Raw genomic sequence first — 21,991 nt, 5'->3', positions numbered from 1 at the left:
GGTGGAAGCAAAGGAGGACACGAGGTGACATTCTTTTAGAGACACAAATTGTGCATAGGGAGGAGATTGGGGCTGAGTAATGGGTTGCCATAACATTGGATCTTAATCCAGAAGAATGGTGTTTGTTTCAAGCTGAAGGTTAGTATTTAGTTTCACCATGATAGTGAGCGTCTTCCACTTTAAGCCAAACCCTGATGTTTCTCTAAATCCAGCCAAGTTGTTTTTGTGTTCTATTTCCATTGACTGGTTGAGGATATAAATGTTTGAAGAAACATTTATATCAGTCATGTTCAGAAGGTATAGTCCAACAACCCATTTGGGAGTTGGGACTGGACAAGAAGAACTTTCTGAAACAATATGAAACACTTGGGGAGGAATTACACTCTCTTAACAGGAGTGCTCCATTGTCTTTTTGTTGTAGAAACCCTCTTGAGCTTTGTGGATGACATCTTGTCCGGGGCCAGGTCTCCATGTGTGATGCTCGGTGACATCCCCAACCTGCTGTCCTCCTCCATCAGCATGATAATCCGCTGCCTGGAACCCGACACCACATACATGTGAGTATATACTCTCTTTTTTCTTAACACAAGTAAATAAGCTCCCTTTTACCTTTACCTCTATTCAAAAGAGCAAATCTGTGCCTGATGAGCACAGCCCCATAACTTCACATGCAAAAAAAAAAGAAGATATGATTGTTTTGTAGTTGGCAATGTTTTTTTTTTTTTTTTACTGTTTGCAGTTTTTGTTGTAATACAACTGAAAGTCTATACAAAGAAGGTTTATACACATCACATAGCTATAGGCAAAATCGATGCTAATCATCTTTGTAACTCTGGGTAAGATAGACTAAAAGAAGATTTTCTAAAACAAAATACAGTTCAACTTTAGATAGACAGATAGATAGATAGATATGCACAAAATATTTAGGTATTTATAGTAAGTTTCAAGGTCTGATCGCATGAGCAGCATCCATTATTTCCTACATAGTGAGCACCAAAGCTGAAAATAGCTCTAATCATACAGTAGCACCTTTTATGTACTTGCCTAAGTTCAGTTGTGTCCACTTAAACTTGAGGCTGGGTTTATCCAATCAGCTGTGTTCCCGTACTTTTGCTACGTCATTAAATATTCTTCATGAGTGACTGTACAATTCAGGTTCAGTTATGTTAGGTTTGGACCTGAAAAATCGTCTTTAATAACGCTTTTGTCGCCACAAAAGGACGATAGAATAATTATGCTTCGTTCCTTGAGAGATTGGAATAGTTAAATAGTCTTTCTGTATTTGCCTGCGGAGTAAAGAGGCTTAGCAATGTGATGCCGTGACCAAGATGTAGATCCTTCTCTGTGTTCTCACACACACCGGATGCTCGGATGCTCTCATGTGCATGCTCACGCTTATCTCACAGACAGCTTGCCAGAAGGGAAGTCACACACACACACACGCACACACACACACACACTGCAGAGAGGTGGATAGACAGAGTAGGAAAGAAGGGACAGGAAACAGGGCCAAAAAACAGAGGGAATGTTTGGGATTGAGGAAGAAAAGAACAAAAAAAGAGAAAAAGATCAAGAGCGAGGAGGAAAGCAGGGAATGAGCAAAACGAAAGGGAATTTTAAAAAAGGGGGCAAGAGGCCCACGGACGGAGCCCCTTCAAACAGTTTTGATATATGTGGGCTGAGCAAGCAGCTACACATGTCCTTTTAATTCCAGCATCAGCGAGACTCCTGCTCTCGCTATCCTGTCTGACAGCTCATTCATCTCCTCCAAGCCCAGACCTTGTCCCTCCCTTCAGGGCGCTGCATGCTCCTTATATTTTCTATACAGACAGAACCTGTACTAAAGCCTGAAATTGACGCCTTGTAGGGGGAAAATATATTGTGTGGCGAAAAGTATGTACATGCTGTTATGAAAGTATGATAGAGAAAGCACACCCTGCAGCTGCATCAATAGCAAAAGTTCAGTCATTGGGGATACTTTGGATTCAAATGTTTCAAGTCTCACTGAGGTATGCAGACCTGTAGGTTCTTTAATCTGCAACTGCTCAGCCGAGTAAAACAAGATCTGAGCTGGTGATTAAAGTGTTGTTGTTTTTTCCCCCAGCCTGCTGCTCTCTGTTAATGTTTGTGTGGCTACCTCATATTTTGTCCCTGCAGGTGGCTGCAAGTTGCATTTTGGCCACTAGGTGGAGATATTCATCCAGTGAAACCACAGCTGATTAGCTCTCCAGAGAAGTGCAAATTGTCAGTTTGGCACAAGAGAAAAGTCTGTATTGATAATGCAGGCCCAACACAGGGAGACTTTTAGTCGTATTAACATCTGCAAAAAGTGTTGTCATATGTTTGCTGCTGCTGATATGATGCTGGTGAAGCAGATTCATCAGATTACATTGCAGGGAATTAAAGAAAACAGTTTATAGACAACAGCAATTTTCCTTTTTTTTGTAAATTATTGCTATTATTATTTATGTGTGTCTATGGGTACAGGTTCCGGCTGTGGGCAGTAGACAACACAGGGCGCCGCTCCAGCCCAAGTGAGGTCACCATCAAAACTCCGTGTCCAACTGTGGATGACGTCAAAGCACAAGGTGAGAAAAAAGACACAGACGAAAGTCAGTTCTAATCACAGGTGGCTCACACAGTGTCGTTTTTCATTGCTGAGGTAAACTGCAATCTGGAAAAACTCATGTGTTCAGATGTATTTCATAGAAGGAATATATTTTGTTAGAAAATGATAATCTCGCCGCTCAGAGATCTTTTTTTTTTTAAAGAGGAAACCCATGAAATTTGTTGGATTTAATTTTCTTAATGTTGTCAGGAGAGCTAATTTCCAGGAGAGACGTTTGCTCTTTCTGTTAGCAGCTATGTTTCAAGACTTCACAAAACAGATGTTAGATGAGTTCATAGAGCGAGTCATAAAGTCAGAGGGAGATAGTGTTCCTCTCTGGAGTAGGACTGTTTATGGACACTGTATGCTACGATCCTGCGAGGATATTGGCTATAAAGATGTGTTATTCCATGTCAAAAATTAAAGACTTGAAATCATTTGTCGCCCTCTGCACTAGTAAGAGCTTCACAGGAAAAACTTTATTGCGAATTCTGCTGCTGATTTGAATCAGCTTTTGTAAAAAAAAAAAAAAACATGCACTATCCAGTGAAGTGTGATACTACTGGGCTTATACTGTTGATTTTAATACCTGGAAATGCATAAATGGTGTGAAATGCAATACTTCCAGTGCACTGGCTCTGTTTTAAACTGACTTTGTTGGCGTTAGCATCAAGGAGAGGGGGGATAAGTTCCTAGCCTGACGATCCCATAAAAAGCTGATTAACATTTCCCGGTTGAAGTAAAATCCCCAGCCACTTTGTTGGCGATGATTTATTCATTTTAAAATGGTACTGAGACCAAGAAATGCATGTAAAATTACATCTGTCTTAATAATCTAAAAGTGAGACGGCAGCAGAAAAAGGAAAGAGCATCACATCTCTGCTAATGAAAGCCTGTATGATGTTCCCTGACCTGATGCCTGGGGACGAAAGGACTGCAATATGTGAAAAGCCATTGTGACTATTGAGGAAGGTTTTCATTTAAAATTCTACACATTTAAAATGTCACCAGTCCTGAGGGGATTCCACTCAGACACATCACCTCTGAAACTCTGTGAAATAGGGTTATTGAGTGTGCTGCAATAACCCTCACATTCGGGTGGGTGAAGTGTAGGCCTGTTTATATCTAGTACCATTTTCTCTGCTTACCTGGGGTCGGGTCATGGTGGCAGCAGTCTAACCAGGGCATCCCTCTCCCCAGCAACATCTTCTAGCTCTTTCTAGAGGATCTCAAGATGTTTCCAGGCCAGATGACATATAAAATCCATCTCTACAAGATATTTAAACTCCTTTGCTTGGGGCAGCACCCTCATCTAACAGAGCAATCCATCATTTCATGACAGGGAATCATGGCCTCAGACTTAGAAGTGCTGACTCTCATCCCGGCTGCATCACACACGGCTGCAAAACACCCCAGTGCACACTATAGATCAGGGTTTGAAGAAGCCGATAGCACCACATCATCTGCAAAACCAGAGATGTGACACCAGTGCTGTCAAACAGAACACCCCCCTCAACCTGAACACACCTTCAGTTATTTTCCATGAACATCACAAACAGGGTCGGAGGCAATGGGCAGTCCTGGCAGAGTCCAACATCCATCGGAAACATGTTTGACTTTGTGCCAGCTTTCACACTGGTTGTACAAGAACCAGATGCCTCGTAACAACGACCCTGGTACCCCAATGCTTCCACGGTACCCTCCACAAGGTTCCCCACAGGACATCCAAATCCACAAAACACATGTCGACTGAATGGTAAAAGTCCTACATGACCCCACAGCAACTCTGCTAAGGTAAAGGCTGGTCCTCCAGCAAGAATGAAATTGTTCTTTTAATCCAAGTTTCATGGTTTTATTCTTTTCCTCTGCCAGTCTTTGTCATTTGAGATGTTCTGTTTTTCTTACTGCAAGCATTGCAAGCTTTTCGATTGTTTACCCATAGCAATGATAATTAAAAAAATAAAAATAGACTGATTTATTAATCTGGGCAGCATGCTGGAACAGTGGTTAATGCTTTCATCTCACAGCTAGAAGGTCCCGTGTTCGAATCTCAGCCTTTCTGTATTGAGTTTGCATGTTCTCTGTGTGACTACATGGGTTCTCATTGAGTTCTCTGGCCTCCTCCAACAGTCCTAAGGCATACTGAGGTCAATTGTTGATTCTAAATTGTCCATAGGTGTGAACATGAGTGTGCTTGGTTGTTTGTCCCTCTATGTGTAGCCCTGCAATAAGACTGATGACCTGTCCAGAGTGAAACCTGCCTTCACCTTCGGTCCGCTGGGAGAGGCTCCTTTTCTCTCACTGTGGGGTGTATTTATTCTGTTTGTCCACAAAAATTCTAATTAAGGGTGCTTATTGGTAATGATGTATCCAAAACACCAGCAATTAGTTGTCTGTCCAAAGAAAGCTGAGTCACTAGCATTAGATCTTCTTCTGTTATCCTGCATCGAAGACCATTTGATATCAAATAGCATCAGTCAGTGTGTTTGGTAAACACGAGTTAGCATTGTGTTGATCACTTAAGCTCACACTATTGCAAAATGAAGCTGAACATACTTTATACACTTTGCGACCACAAAGCTGTGGGAGTATCTACTGACCTCTGATTGTGTGTGTCCTTTCAGAAATTGCGGATAAGATCTACAACCTGTTTAATGGGTACACCAGTGGGAAAGAGCAGCAGACGGCATACAACACTCTGATGGACCTGGGCGCTCCCACGCTGCACCGAGTGCTTTACCACTACAACCAGCGCTACGAGAGCTTTGGAGAATTCACCTGGAGGTGCGAGGATGAGCTAGGACCCAGGTACAATTATCAATTACCCTGTTTTTTAATTACTTTTCTTGACTTCAAAATAAAATGCCAGTCTCCTAGAGGAACATAGAAAAGATACCTTAATTTTAGAAAAAACGCTTATGGCTTACACATTTGTTTTAATACGGCTGTAGATAAAAAAGGAAAATGACAAAAACAGAGACTGTTAAAAAAAACTAAACTCAGTTTGTGTTTCAGCAATGCCCACATCTCTGATGTGTAACCTCAGATCAGAAATATGCATTCCTTCCAGCAAATTGATCATCAACTTTAGCTTGATCGCCAATTTATCAGGAGAACCCAACAATATACAAAGCCCTGTAGGTCTGTCCTGAGTCAGACTTGTACAGAATACCAAAACACTGAGCCATCTTAATAATGTGTAGACTGTGCTCACTGTAATCAGTCTCTGAAATTGCAGATATGTGTGTGTGTGCATGTGCATACTCCATTCATGAGTTGCCCTCCCACCAACAAAGTGCAATCTGTCATACTGAACTTGTGCAATTGACACTGACATCTTAAAAAAAAATAACAGTACAGCCTGTCTACAAGATTGAAGAAAAGTGGCAACTTGACAAAAATCTGGCTTGGATCACAGTATGGTGTGAGCGCCACTTTAAAGAGCAATTTTAGCAGATGGTCCTTTCTGAAATGAAAGCGTCACCAACAATCTCTGCAATACTGTGAAACCTACAAACTGATTTAGCTGTTTGCACTTCCTAAAAATTAAACAGATGACAGATCTGGACTGGATCAAAGTTACAGATATGCACCATTAGTGATTACTTTATCCCCTACTGCGAATGGGAAACTCTTCCCATCACAACAGTGATTCATTGACCTCACGCACAATCCAACTACTTGCGGGAGACTATTAAGTGTACTGATCAAATCATATCTCCTGTCACAGACTCAGAGTTTTTATTATTATAATTTTAAACAAATTCCATGAAAACACAAACACTAGCAGTAAATTGCTTCTGCTAACAGGTTCTGTGTGTGTATCCAAACACTGATAAATCTTAAACATATGTGGCTCCGAATTTCAAAACTAAACACCAACCTGTCGCCAGGAACCCTCCTGAAAACAACAAATCTGCTGCTGAAAATAATGCCCCCCCACACCAAAAAAAAAAACCCATAGTGTCCAACTATATTAATAACAGTGTAACTATTTTTTAAATTATGAATTTGCAAAGTATTTTTAAAAAATCTAACGCTTCAGTAAAAGGACTACATGGCAAAAATCACCCAATTTAGACATTCTCAGCCCAATAAACGGCCCATAGTTAGGGCACATCGTTCTCATTACACATCAGGCTGTAGGGACATTTTCCACCATCTAGTAAGCCAGAAGTTGTGTCATCATTCATTCTGATCATTGATAAACGGAAATTTACCCCGAAAAGAAAGGAAATCTCTTGTGGTAAAGTGAATGAGTGCATGTAAGATTGCCAGTAGATTCGTCACCTTCCAAGTATCCATTTTAACCTAAAGCGGTTTAGGTTAAACCTAGACTTAACCAAATACAGGCTGAAAACACAAGTAAACTCAGAGTGAAAACATCAAGTCAAGTGAAGCAAGTTGAGGAATAATACTGTAATGATCAAATTCAAGCTTCCTGGCTCAAAGTCCCTCCATTTCCAACACTCCAACCTCCAAATCTGGACTTCAGTTCCTAATTCTAAGCAAAAGATTTCACCTCTGCTGCCATGAAGTGGGGATAACAGCCTACTGAGCCTACTACAAGGTAGAGGAGGTTACTACTGGCCCATATGTGTGTGAGTGATGCACAACGATAACACTTACTGAATGATATAACATCCAAAACAGGTGACAACAATTCTGAATGTCAGTAGCCTTATCCGTAATGATTTGGCATCTTCTGACACCACAGGCTCCAGCAAAAACAAAAGGTCATCCACACAAAACTTTTCTACTTTTGTGTGTTGTTGCCTTTTTCATCACACTTAGGTTTGCTGGCCTGAATAACTAAACCAGTGTAACCTCTTGCTTTTATTTTAGCACAGTGCCACTCAGTGTGAATACGCACGTCTGTTGTGTCTCGTCTTGTGTGCAACTCAAAGAAAACCATGCTTTTTGAAGTTTAAAAAAGTCCTGAACAAAACCAAAACAAAGGAAATCCTATCTAAGGCAATGCATTTCCTTTGCACAATTTTTCAAAGAGAGCTGTAATTTGTTCCAGCATTATTACAAACACATCCTGCAGTGGCCAGATCTCCATGATATCAGCTCATTCAGAGCTTAGCAGTGTCCAGCTTTTGTTTTGATTCTCAAAGGTGGGCAGATGTTCCGCTCCAAGCTTCCAAAGTGCTGTCTTTGATTGTAGGGCAGTTGTTTGTGTGAATTGGAGTTACGGGCCGAATCCATTCAAACTGACTTGGGAACTAAATGAGCTTAACCCCTGTGACATCACTGGGGTCATTTAGCAACTCGCAACCATGTAGGGCCCCACATTCCCTCATCCAGAACTAGGGATAAGTACCCATAATGTAAAATTGTAGCTTAATGTTTAATAAACAGAGCCATGTGTCTGATATAAAATGTTCTTATAAACAGCAGTCTGTGGTACATGCTTTCACTTTGGCAGGTGAAACTGATTAGCCAAGGCTCCCTTAATTCTGCGTGTTTCTCTCTGAGTCTGTGGGCTCCCCGCCCTAAATGAAAGGTTGTTTTTAATGGGGACCATGCTGGAAAGAGTTGATGTAATTGAGGGAGTTGCTTCTGAAGTGTTCCATTAAAATACACTTAGATTAACAGCCCCCCAATTTAGTTAAAGGGAGGGGTGATTAATGTTAATACAGGCACCTCAGAGCTGGAAAAGCAGCAGAGAAGTGCATTCAAGGTGAGGCCTGGCAACAGAGGGAAGGAAGTATAAACATGTTTGGTTTAGCCAAGCCATCAAATGAACATTAGACTTTCCTATGTATCTCCAGTAGCTTGGTGTGAGTGAAGACTCTGTGCTGAGGCTGAGTTGTATGCTGTCTATGGTTGCCGAGCGAGCATGCAGGCAGAGAGGTTAATGGGCTTCCAGCTCCGCCGCCGACTGTCTGAGTGCGCTGACAACTTCCCTGCGGCGTCAGGCAGTTTGTTTCTCTGACGTTATTTGACCCGTTGGGAAAAACAAATGCAGCAGATAAATGCTTGCACCTATGCCAGGACAAAAATACGACTGATATCATTTTTAGCAAACCAAAATAATAGTCATGCATGGTTTCTGGCTTCTCAAGCATCCAGTATTGATGTTGGCCTGGTCCTGCAAAAAGCATCTCAGATCATCTTGATCATTGTCATTCAGTTGAGTGAGGGCTGACTCTGAGCATGGGGGAAGTGCAAATCGAATCCAGACTCGCTCATTATGGACATATTAGGATAAAGATTAAATTTCTGTTTTAATCCAATCAGAAATATCAATCAGGCGCCTTATACACATTTCCTAAGCCAATGGTTTGTTGGGATAAAGTATCACAGTGTAGTCACGCTGGTAAACACCAGGGATGAGTGGAGTTTCTACTATTTGTTTGACCCTACACACAGTTTGTTGTTCTTCTTCTTCTTTTTCCAGTTCTTCTTTTCTTTCCAAGAAGTATTTCAATCGCAGAAAACATAAAATTCGGAATAGTCAACATGGATTGGAATCTTCACTCCTTGTGCACTTATTGTAGTCAATACTACTCAAGTATGGTATTTTGTGTGTATTATTGCTATTCTTCCCATAATTGCCTAACCACTGGGGCCAGTTTGACATAAATTTTGTCATCTCTCCTAGTCCATATGCACCCCTCTGCCATGGCTGGTTGCAGACCAGAATTTGTGTCAAACAATCCACAGAGCAACAATGCTCCAAGGACAATAGTGGGAAAGCTCAGTAGTAATGAGCAGACAAAAAATATGTTATCACAACCTGCTGTACATATGTGTAACAGGAAGTTCAGGCATATGGGTTCTGTAAAGAGTCTTTAGATCATTTAACCTGTAATTGGTGCTATGTAAATAAAATTGAATTGAGCTGAATTGAAAGTGGACTGCTGGAGTCTATAAAATTAGCATAGTCACAACAGTCAAGCATCTGTGGATGCCCACAGCTGTCAATGTGTACCATTGGACTTTTCAAGACTTTAAATGATCTATTAATGAAGCATGTTTTAAATTTAGGCCTCTTGACAGGTGCCAGTAGTGTTGATTCAGATTTAAAAGGCCAGTGTTAAGGATTTAGTAGCATTGAGTCAAAGTGAACTTTTTTGTCTAGCAGTGAAGTGATTGCAACAACTCACCTAACCATTTCCATCCAAGATCCCCCCAAGATCGCCCGCCAAGAACCCCTAAAAACTAGTAAGGTCCTCTCTAAAGGAACGATTGGATTTGTCCAATCTGAGCTACTGGTCAAACATTGTCTTTCCAAAATGACTCAGTCTTAGAGTACCCACTATTGATGTATCTTTTCCTGTATATTTTCAGGTAAAAGGTTTGACTGATAGATTTTCTGGATCCAAATACAAAACATAGTCGGTTGTCACAGTTTAAAACACTTTATTGTGAAGAAATCTTTGTGATGGAGAGGGAAACCAGGGGATTAGAATCCTGAGATTGTCTTTCAGTGTGGCATGTGGCTCAGTAGGTGACTGACTGGCTGTTCTGAGATGAAGACATGAACTCAGTGACTTGAAGGCTGGAGTTTGGTAGTGGAAACAAAGAGGCAAAGGCAAAAATACAAGCAGAGGAGACTGGAACTCGAGGCACATGGAGGTTACAGAGGACAAAACCCTGGGAACCAAATACTACAGGGAGAGCTTGGCCAACGATGCAACCGCAGGCAGAACAATCTGGTGAGGGGTGGCATGAAGAACCAAGATTTAGATACTGCATCAGGTGAGAGGTGAATGATTCTCAGGTGATGCCATGAAGAGGACACACAGAGAGGAAAAACACAGAGAAACAAGTGGCAAAAGAGAGAGAAAGAACCAGTAAGAAATTATGCTACTATGGCAGATTATATACTAATAAAGACATAATTCTAAATTTTACATTGCATTTCTGCCTATAGAACCCTCTAATTCCTACACACTAGTTCTTTAATATAAAACGAAGTTTACCTGAATATAACCCCTGCAGTTTAAAAAAAAAAAAGTCTAAACTAAATTAAATTTCCCCTTTTTTTTCTTTTTTTCAACACTCCTGCTTGCCAGAGCAAGAACCCCGTTGGCACTGGTGACCTTGCTGTTAGTGGCACCATTAGGTCAGATGCTTTATTATTTATTTTCTGCTTTGTATAGCTAATTTTCTGAAAACATACCACATAATTTCTTGTAAATGTGATGATTTATCCGTGCCGTAAATATAATTTAGTTTTGTAACCAGAACAACTGACACTTTCTTCATTTCCCTGGCAATTATATTATACGGGAAATGATTAAATATTAAAAATACTGTAAAGTTGGTCAGCCTTTCTGGGACATACTACAGTAATTTAGTTTTTGCTCTTCATAGCACAACCTTCTTTAAGTGTCTTTTGTTTTGTTTGTTCTTAAATCACATTTTTTGGCCATTTGCACGCAAATGTACCTCTTCCATCCAAACAACACAGATCTGTGGTCCTGCCGACAGTAAACAGAACACACACAAACTCACTTTCATAATGTGCATGTGCAGACCACGAATGCACACACGCACACTTTCATCAGATCAGCCAAACTTGTTATGAAGAGAGTCTCGCTGTCACAAACAATGAGAGCAGAATAAACTCGGTTTTCATTAGCCAGTCAAAACAGAGATAACAAGAGTCCTGCTCCGGCTCTGACTCAATACAAACTCCTCTCAGCCAAGTAAGCAATATCTGGAAACAAATGAATGAACAACTGTGGCTTTATCTTTCTTGTGGCAGCAGATACTCGGATCTGCTGCTTTTAGAAATGTATCGGATCTCACTGACGAGACCGTTTGGAATCCTTCGGAGGACATTTTTATTGCCTTTTTCATGCAACATCGCGTGACGTTTTAACTCAAACCATAAACTCACCGAAAGGCCGTCTATCCAAGGCCTGACACTTCTCCTCCCGAGGGCCAGACCTTGTCATCACCAGGGGAGTACCCATCATTTAAGGCACGCTGCTCGCCTGTTGACTTAGAAACGCTAGATGTTTTGACTGGGCTGAAAGAAAATCCTCGATCCTGGCCGTCTCGGGCCAAACCGTGTCCTTGGTTGGACTCTGTACCCTTTGATGAACTGAAAAATATTTGATACCTTTTTTTGATTTTCTTTCTGTTTTCACTTGACAGTCTCTCTAATCAGAGGAGTGCTTGCGATAATAAGCATTGTTATGGTTGGGATCTCAGGAAATCATAATCACAGCAAACTGTTTACTTTGCTCTCTGGCTTTTTATAGTTGAGGGAAGGACAAAAATACACACAGTTCAGGCAGGAGTGCCTTTTTGCTGTTGGTCCAGCTGTGATTTATTGGGTTCTGTGATACCAAAGAGTGAACAGAAACATATAAATATTGACATACTCTAATATAAACTTCTAACACAAATATCCTATTTCCAATATCAATACACATTGTTATGAGTTTACTTAGCAATTAAAACTACCTCATCTGCGCCACCAGGAGAGATGCAGGGTGCCATTTTGACTGCTTCCCTTTAGATGTAATAAACAGTTGTTTCAGAATGGATGGGCTATTTTTAAGCGGTTTGCAGCTATGCAGTTTGTGTTTTATTTTTCCCTCAGAAGCTGCTTATAAAATGTACTTGCACTGAAAATTAGAAGTATCGACATTGTTTAAAAAAGTAGGAATTTCAGTTACAGATCATTAAAATTCCAAATAATTAATGCTCTTCAACAAAATGTGAAAGAAGGAGAAACAATACTGATTTTCTTGAGCATAAATAAAGAGAAGCCACAACATTCCTGATAGATCAATGGAAAATTCCAAGAAATCTTGATCTGTCTTACTTCTTTCCATGAGCTTTCTTCATATGAATGCTCTAATTCAAGAACACCAAACCACTTAAAGAACCCATGTTATTCACATTTACAATAACTGTATTATGGGGCTTTTACTAGAATATGTTTACAGGCTTCACTGATCAAAAACACATTATTTTTCACATACTGTGAATTGCCTCTCTGTCTAAACTCTCAACTTTAGCTCCTGTCTCTTTAAGGCCCACCCCCTGAAAAGCCTAGTTTAGTCTGATTGGTCCACTGGTAGCAAGAAAACAAGTTAACATTAGTTATGTATCACAACTCCAGATCAATGATAGAGAAAATGTAGCCCTAGAAATAATGCTCCTCTTTTTTTTTTTCTTTTTTTTTGGAAGTTGTGCCATACTGACTCCATGGCAGTTGTTATGCTAACGTGTTACATAGTGACATCACTCAGTAACAGAAGAAAGGAGTGGCTTAGATGTGGACTTTGTGCTTTTTAAGTTTGCAGACGTTTTACATTCGCAAAAAGCAGCTTTATAACTCACTGAATAAAATGAAAAAGCACAAAAATTGTAACATGAGCTCTTTAAGATGCACAATCTTGTCCTGTTTCAAACTGATGAATCTGTTTTGCTTCTTGTCCTGTTTCAAACTGATAAATCTGTTTTGCTGTTGGAAAATTTAGCATAGTTAGAGCTGTTATGGGGTTGAGGTCAGAGGTCGAATGCAATGTAACATAAAGTCCTGAAAAATGTCTAATTAGACCATAAAAACCTAGCACTAAAATGGAAATATGTCATGTGACTGTCAGTAAGATGAGAGCAAGAACATTGTCCTTTAAAGTGGATTTTACAAGTTGTCATACCATAAAATAAATGAAAAAACCCTGTTGAACCTCTCTGTATGGAAACACGTTGAACAGAAAATGACTTTTATGTCTGCTGTTCTGTTCTTACATTAGATATTTTGTCGTGAATGACCTCACAAATTGACTCAGTTGCCGGTAACTGAGACCCGTTGCTCGTCTTGTGTTTGTGCGTTAATTTGTCTAATCTCTGAGCGGATGTGAGTGCAAAGACATGGTGCATCATAATCATCATATAATCATCGCCTTGTGTTTTGATCCTACATGGAGAGCTTTGTGTGTTTGGACCGGCCAGCTGCTCATTAAATGGTAGTGCATCATGTCATCGTTGGTGTTCTTGTTCTAGCTGGGTGTGTTTGGAACAAGTTTAATTATAATCAGGTCTGCTTTGGTTCAGTCTGTCCTCAGGTGGCCCGTGAAGATCTCCAGTGTTTGTTCATTGGTTAAAGATGTTTTTATTTGTTTGTTTGATAGATTTTTTACTGCTCCTGTTTAATTTGTTGTTCTAGCACCTTGTGGCTACACAGCCTGTGTGTTTCTGGGTCATTTAATATGAATAAATTAACTCAGTCTGTTGAAGGAAAATGATGTAATTCACCATTAAATAACGTTTTTTTTTCATTCTTAAATTTTCTATTTGGTAATGTGACAGTACTACAACCCTGTGTCTATGTATGTCTGTATATATTTATGTAGACTACCAGTCAAAAGACTGGACACACTTTCTCATTCATTTGAATGTGAAAGTGTGGCCAAACTTTTGACTGGTAGTCTATGTGCACGCATATGACTATGCACATGTGTCTACATGTCTGCTTCTGTGTGCGGAGTCAAAACCACACAAACATTTGAGGTTTGTGTCCTTTTCTGACGAACTCACGTTGTATATTGGAGACCATTTTCCACCCCTATACATACACAGGGATTCATGGTGACAACCGTTGCTATTTGGAACCTGCGAAGCGTTCCTCAGCTTTCCTGAAAAATGAAAGCATAACAAACCACATTTTTTTCTTTATTTTAAGTAAATAAATATCACGATTTCCTCTGACCGCTGATATCTGTGGCAAAATATTGGGAACATAAAGAGGTTTCAGAAAAATGATATGAATGACAGTATGGCAGCAGACTACCAGGACAACACAAGGGTTCTTGTCTGCCGACAGGCTGTCCAATGAGCCTGACATCATTAAATTGACTCTGTGCAGTTTCCAGGGATGAAAACATAACCAACGCTGTTAAAGTTGTTGTTATGGCTCTGTCAACATGTATTTGCAAAAGGGATGTTGTCCTGCTGGGTGTCCCTATGTTCATGTGACATTAAAAATACAGCGTGATTCCAAAAACAATTCAATAATATATGCAAAGTACTTATATTAGCCAGACAACTGCATAGAGGATGTCGCTTCTCATGTATCTCTGATTTGCAAATTAGGCAGGAATGCCAACAATAACACAGAAATATGTTTGACTGAAGTTGTTTTGCCCATTTGAAGAGTGTGCTCATTTTCCAGAAATAACACGAGCGCATACTAGGAAATATGGTGATGTGCTATATGTTTACAGAGCGGCACTTAATGTGGTGTCAGACAGGAGATGAAATGTAGTAGAATCCACAGGCCACAGTGTCTCTGTTATTAGAGCGTGTTAGTTCAAAAATTGCAGCTTATCAGCAAAATCAAAAGTGAGGAAAAAAACACTTGTGGCTTATCATTTGAACAGGAGTCTGACAAGCGGATATTAGTTTGCCACAGAGACTGGAACACACAAGGTACAAATATAAAACATCTTTTCTTGCTTACGTCTAATGGCTGGTTTTATCCCAGGCCAAAGTTCGGATCCAGATCAAACTATACATCGATCCAAACTGGACCGTGTGCCACTTATTGAATTATGAGCTGCTGCTTTTTCAGTGATTACTTCTCCATGGCCTTCACTATCTCCTTTTAACATACACACTGTTTAAGCTCAGCAAGGGGATGTAACACAGCCGGATGCCTGTATAGGTTTATGAAGAACTGTGGCGAGATTGAGAGAACGAGAAAACAATAATTGTCACCAGATATATAGTATATACTAAATATTGATAAGTTTTCTTGCCTGTGTAACTCAGTGCGTGTGCATACTTGTTTGTTCATGCACGTACGTGTGTGTGTGTGTGTGTGTGTGTGTGTGTGTGTGTGTGTGTGTGTGTCTGCAGGTCTAGCATCAGTATTCTCTTTGTCTGTTTACTCTGGTTCAGCCACAAGAAGTTCACTCAGCGACATGCAGATGTTATCGCTCATGCTTTAGAAAAATATTGTTCACAAATGCAGCGAAGAACAGTTAAGTTGGTGAAGGGAACATAAACAGTGACAGAAAGTGATACATTCTTCTACCGTCCAACTGGAGCTAAACTGTAAGACTTAGTTAATTGAGTTCTCTTACACGACTGGCTGTTGAAGGATTCTAATTTTTGCTCTGCTATGGACAACCGTTGAGTTTTGTTTATCTTGGTGCAGACTTTGTTTTGGACGTTTGACAGAATCTAAAAATCATATTTTTACCTCCAGAGTGAAACCAAAGAATGATCAGTATGATCAGTAGCTCCTGATGGCGGAAATTCGATCTGCCCAGCGGTACAACTGACATTAAAAAGTATGTTTGCTCTATAACTCTTGTCTGCTTCTGTTACGGTTGCACAACATTTTACTATTACTCTGTAATGATCACATATTGCTACAGAGGCTGTGGTTGAGCAGAAGAACCCCTGGCATGTACCGCTGTTTGTTTGCTAAATAGCAGTTCATATAAAAACTGTTGACAGTGAGGTCTGTGGGTTATCTAAACTAACAGTGGCAATAAAATGGATTTTTTTTTCATTTTTTGAGCACATAAAACTAAATTCAATTTGCCTCCATCGTGTTAAGATTGACGCAGACAGAAAGCTCAGATCTGCATAAACGGCATCTAAAAGAGGTGAAGTTCAAATATACACTGATCAGCCACAACATTAAAACCACCTGCTCCTAACACACCGCTGGTCTGCCAGCTCCTGTGGTGAGTAGGGATGTCCAATTTTGAACTGATTGGTATCGTTGCAAATCTTAACCAGATTCTTTGTTTGCATCTGCTGTCACCCAATAGTTTGAATACATTTTTTGTTTAATGCAGCAGTAGCAATTAATCATTTCTTGATTTATTACTTAAATTGAGCACACTGCACATTTGTCCTGTGCTGGTACTACTGTTTGAAGCTACAGACACATAATACAGGCAACAAAGACTTCTGTTATGTACATCACTGAGAACATTATTCTTATGATTCAAGATTGAGGTCACTAAGCATCACAGAATGCATTGTCATGGTGCCCCTTAATGGCTTAAAGGCTCCTGCTTTCCCACACAGAGCTGGCCAATAGGACATATTTATAATGTCACCCAATTCTGATTTCCACTTCACCCGTCAGAGGTTGTTTGTGTGTGCATTGTGTCTAACTGCGTTATCAGGTCATATTTCTGAGGTTGCAGTCCAGAATAAAGTATAAATGCCACCTTCACATGTGAACATAGCTGCTTGTACTCAGCCAGTGCAGAGTGAAGTGTTTGCATGTGTGCCACTGTCTGCAATTTGGTCTATTTTAGTGCATTTTAGCATCTTTATGGAATGAATAATTCATCTTCTAGTTGGTATGCATCAGCTTTATCAGCATATGAAGCTGGCTCGGTTGTCATTGCAGAAAGAGATGCGCTCTTAGAACCGAGAGCTTGAGTTCTAAGCTCATTCTTGATCTTGAATGCAACCTCTGAGGAAAACGGTCTTCAATAAGGTTCAAATAGTGGCTGTTCTGGAGCTTTTGATCTTATTTGCTTCTTTGAGTCCAAGAATTAATTTAAATACCAGCCTTTTTGCATGTTTTGTCAAACTCATTCTTTAAGACATAACTGGTTTTGAATGTCATTATAGTACCATACATGTAGCATCACCAGCTTTTCCTTTATCTTCATTGTTCTTGTCACCACTGACGACCATCAGCTTCATTATTTCCTCCACCATCGTCTCCCTTTTATTTCAGTGTCGCCTTTGTCATCATTTTTATTTTTCCATCCCCATCCATCCCTGCATGCATGACATCATCATCATCGTCATCATCATCATCATCACAGCAGCAACACATCTTCTCCACAACAACGAGGTGAGTGATGATTAGCAGGAAATGTGTTTTTGTGTTCGTCTGCACAGTTTGAAAAGACAGTTGGAGGTACGGACATGTAAAAACATTCAGAAGTGAACTAATGCTCTTTGCTCATTCCGTCAGTATGATCATTAATTTCATTGAACTGATACATAGTGACTGTGTAGTCTGGGTGCTCAGATGTGTCATCAGTTCATCAGCTCGGTGTTGTGGCTCTGGTGACTGTGATCCGTCCAGCAGACTTGTGGCTTGGCAGAATGGGGACACCGTGCTGTAGAAGTGCTGGTTTGGCTGAAGAATGAGGAGAAACTGTGTCTGGAATGAATGAAATCTTCTCCCACTGCCATTTTCTGACTTTAGGCAAACACTTGACAAGGTTTCACTACAACGGCCAAACACGCTGCATCAGGCTTAATGGTAATTTATTGCACTCAGTGTCCCTATGAGATGTGTTTATGTGCATCGTGTTACTAGTGGAGATGATTTTTCAGATGGCCTGGTTTGGCCAAACGAAACCTTTGAGCATTTCACAGTCTCTCCTCTGTCTCTCCAAGCCATCAGAACTGTCCATTAGCCCATTTTTTCTGCCACAGGACCATGTCTTCACTTGCCATGGCCAGTCATTTCTTAATTCATTCATTTTTCCACTGTTTCGCTGTCATCATTCCTTACCCAGACCTTCAGCAGCCACTTGTGTGCTTTGGGTCGAAGTTGGAATGTGTCAGTAACTGTGCACCTTACCCTGCGAGTTGCTTCAGACAAGAGGAAGCAATGGATATGATGGTTTTAGGTTCTGTCATTCTGCAGTGTCACTCTAAAGCAACAGCAGAGGCACAGTGTGATTAATGGACTGCAGACAGTCAAATGTGTCTTGTGGCTGTTGTGCGTCAACACTTTAGTCTCACATAGTCAGACCATTCTCTAACGCTGGCATAGTGGTGTAGAATGGTTTGGCTGCACCTCGTCATCATTCAGGTATAAGCGAGTGAAAAGCTCTGATGTTTTTGTATTTCATTAAGTCAATCATAATCACCTTGGGCACTGGTGGTGTTCACTCAACAGGAGAATAGTTTTAGTGGAACATTTACATGCAGAAAACCAACCACTTCCAGTGAAATCAATAATTCACTGGACTGCAGTATTACACTAAAGTAAAACTTGAAATGTTCAGTGAGGTACGCTGCTGTCAGAGGAGGTTATTGTCATTTCTAGTATTTATTTTGAAAATGCAGAAGAGAAACTCATGTGAAATGTATGGCCAGTGGCAGACTTATACCTGAATTCTACATCCGATAAGTCAGACTTTTAACACTGAGACTATCAATAACTGTAGCTGTTCAGAAGGAAGTGTTTCCCACAGTTCACTGCATTGTCCAGCTGCTAACTGGCAAATTACAACTGAATAAATGTCTACCTCTTATACTCAGATATGTGATTTGGTTTTGTGTTTGGTTTTTGCTCTCTCCAATAAGTTGTAGATGTCATCAAGGTGTCAAGGTCATGCAAAAACACGCTTCAATCCTCTATCTCATTTGTCCCAACAGGAAGGCCGGCCTCATCCTCTCCCAGCTCGAGGAACTGTCTCCATGGTGTAAGGGTCTCCTTCAGGAGCCAAAGATCGGCCTTCGCAGGATGTCCCTCAAGTTCCTGTCCTGCCGTTACACCGACACCAAGGCCTTTGGGCTGAACTGGTCAGACATGGGTCAAGACGTACACAAGGCCTGTGACGAGCAGACGCTCGCTGTCATGTATAACGACTACGGCGAGCCCAAGGAGCTCTAAGGGTTTAGATTTTAGTTGGGATGTGCACAGGAGTGTGAGAGATTTGTCAGATCAAACAAATAACAAAACAAAATGCAGGTTTTACATGTTTTTCTCCAACTTACATGCATTTATGGTCTCATACACAAATGCCACACATTATTCGAAATGACATTTACTTTGTTTAGCTTTTCTGGCACCAGAAGTAAATCTATTTTATGTTCTGTGGTTGCTGGTGGTTTCTGAAGCCTTGACCTCCATTAGACTGGAGCTGTCTGAGCAGTTGAAGTCCATTCCTCTCTGGCAATGATGAGTTAAAATGAATCCAATCTTGATACAAGCTTCACATTAAAAATGTCTTTCCCTCATGACTGATCAGGTCTCACTGGTCATTCTTGTATAAGGCTGCTATATAATGATAAATATTTTCTTTGATGTAAAGTCCGGACCAAAGCAGTAGTACGTGAAGCAGCTGCAGGCATGAAAACAAATCGGTTTACTTTGGATTCAAGACTAAGTTTTCATTCAATTAAAGACTGATGTGTCTAAATGTTAATATTATGAATCTGTGTTTTGTGTGAAACATTGCAAAGCAGGAATGGATGGGCCTCTAAAGTTTGGAATCCCAACATAGATACAAAATCAGCATTTTTCGATGGTATATGAATATGTTTTTGAAAACTCTAAGCACCATTTGGAACACACCTCTGACCCTCAACAGAATATGTCTCCAATTTTATGCTAATTTTATAACTTTATTCATCAATTTAACAATGAAAAATAACATGATTGGGAGAAAAACATTAATAAATGGTTTAACACAGTTTTGTTCTGTCATTGCTAATGACATGAACATGGAACTAAACATGTAATTAATTTTACTTAACTTTTTTGTTGGACTTGACAATCTCCATTTTACATTCATTTTTCGTTTGCTCACAAAATTTTGAATCTGCATTGTCATCCAGACAGGAAAAGTTGATTTCGTATGGGTTTGACATATTCAGTCAGATACTAAAAGGTCAGATCTAGGACACAGATGTCAAACATCAGCTCCTTTGTGTCTGTTTAAATCCAAACTTGGTCATATCTTCAGATGTTTTGGTGAGATGTGACGTAAGGCACCTCCTGATGTGGAACAACAGGCTAAAGAGTAGCCAGTGGTGGTGGCTGTAGGCAGCCTGGATGCAGTTAGTTGTTTTTTAAGCCTGATTTACAACCTAAAGTCAGTTTCTTGTAAAGTGTACATGAGATATGGACTCAGGAGATTCTGCATCCTATAAAGATTTTCCAGTTAAAACTCATTGTAGCTTCGGTTTCACTGGCACATTCCAGCCACTGCTATATATAAATATTTTACTGGTTCATTGCTTCGATGCTTGCTGCATTTATTATGAATAACTTCAGCACACCCAGCAGGTGAGCACTCGGGCTCGACATCAAGTATCTGTGAACAGTCCTGGCGTTGGTTGCGTCGTTGCTTATTCATCGAGACGCTTGGCTTTTAACTGACTTCTCCTTGTACATATTTTCAATGAAGGGTGACTCTTGATCAAAGAGACCTGGTTATTCTTTTGTCATTTGAACATGTTGAGAAGCTTATGCAGAGCAACATACTGAAGGAATTGCCGTGTAGCGACATTGGAGGAGGGGAAAAAAGCCAGTATTTAACAAAGTTCTATGTGTTTCTATACAAAAGAAGAGGTAGCATGTACTGTAAGCAGATGGAGCTTTACTAGGAAAGTAAAATAAAGAAAGGTAGAACTATGTAGATGACAGGGTGGTCTGATGAGAATTATTTTAGTAGTTTAGATGTTCAAATGGAAACTTGTACATAGCATTATCATAAGGTTTTAGTGAGTAACCTGCTGAATGTAGTGTTGATTGCATATAGATATGAAGCTGTTCTAAAGGAGTTATACTAAATAACCTGCCAAAAGCAGTATTTTTTAAATCATTTTAAAGTTCTCAACTAATTCAAAACATCAAATCTAACTAATGAATGCTTTACAAGTGATAATTCTGTATTGAAATTGTAATTTAATTCAATGTTTTCAGCTGCATCTCTGTATGTTCATAGAATTACATGTGTTTAAAAAGACCTTTTTGAAAATGTCCACTAATCCAGTGTGTTTACTGTGAGCGTATTTTTACTTTTACTCAACTTAATTTGTGTTAATATTATATGTTCTTTTAGCCGTGTGCAGTGGCCATGTTGGAGATTGATGTCACAGAAATGCAAATGTACATTAGCTGTTAATTTTTAACAAATCTCATATGTGAATACTAAAATGGACGCTTGTAGATTTTTGTATAGGCAGCAAAGTATTTCATAAATGCATCACATTAGAGCACAGTATAGTGTTTCACTTCTGTATATAAATGTACAACAGGTGATATTTTACAACATTTACGTGTGCTTTAGTAGATACAATATTGTACTGTAATATCTGCTGTGTATCTTAGTCTTTGCAGATGAATGCACTGATTCCAGGCTTTGATCTGATTTTGATCTAAAGATGCTACACACTACTAGCTGGAATTTGACTGAACTTTTGTCGTTAAATTAACTCGAAGACAAAAAAAGAACAAGGCAACCAGATAGAGACCCATTTGACCTTTGAGAAATATGAAATACTATCTGCATGATATACTGTCTCTGCTGTATGTGCCATCATAAACTCAACTTTTTTCACTTTGATCTTTGCTACTTCCAGGAACAATAAAGAATATATTATAAAGTGTGGCCGTACAGACATTTCTCGGGGTGTACTAAAGAGGCTTTTAAGTCTAATGCTTGTTGAAAATGTGGA

General features: G+C 39.9%; 1 protein-coding gene across 5 annotated transcripts in view; it reads left to right on the top strand.

The window, feature by feature from the left end:
• astn1 (astrotactin 1) overlaps window positions 1-21,919 on the top strand; it is a 452,360-nt gene extending 430,441 nt beyond the window's left edge. For all 5 annotated transcript variants that reach the window (XM_051953294.1, XM_051953293.1, XM_051953292.1 and 2 more), the window contains 4 exons: window positions 422-557; window positions 2,488-2,588; window positions 5,233-5,416; window positions 18,962-21,919. In XM_051953294.1, the coding sequence (XP_051809254.1) occupies window positions 422-557; window positions 2,488-2,588; window positions 5,233-5,416; window positions 18,962-19,199 (659 nt within the window). In that variant the 3' untranslated portion in view covers window positions 19,200-21,919. The remainder of the gene's footprint in view (window positions 1-421; window positions 558-2,487; window positions 2,589-5,232; window positions 5,417-18,961) is intronic.
• The last annotated feature ends 72 nt before the right edge of the window (window positions 21,920-21,991 follow it).

The sequence above is a fragment of the Acanthochromis polyacanthus genome, chromosome 9, assembly GCF_021347895.1.
Source record: "Acanthochromis polyacanthus isolate Apoly-LR-REF ecotype Palm Island chromosome 9, KAUST_Apoly_ChrSc, whole genome shotgun sequence".
NCBI classification, from domain to species: domain Eukaryota; kingdom Metazoa; phylum Chordata; class Actinopteri; family Pomacentridae; genus Acanthochromis; species Acanthochromis polyacanthus.
This window is presented reverse-complemented; position numbering and strand designations above follow the sequence as displayed.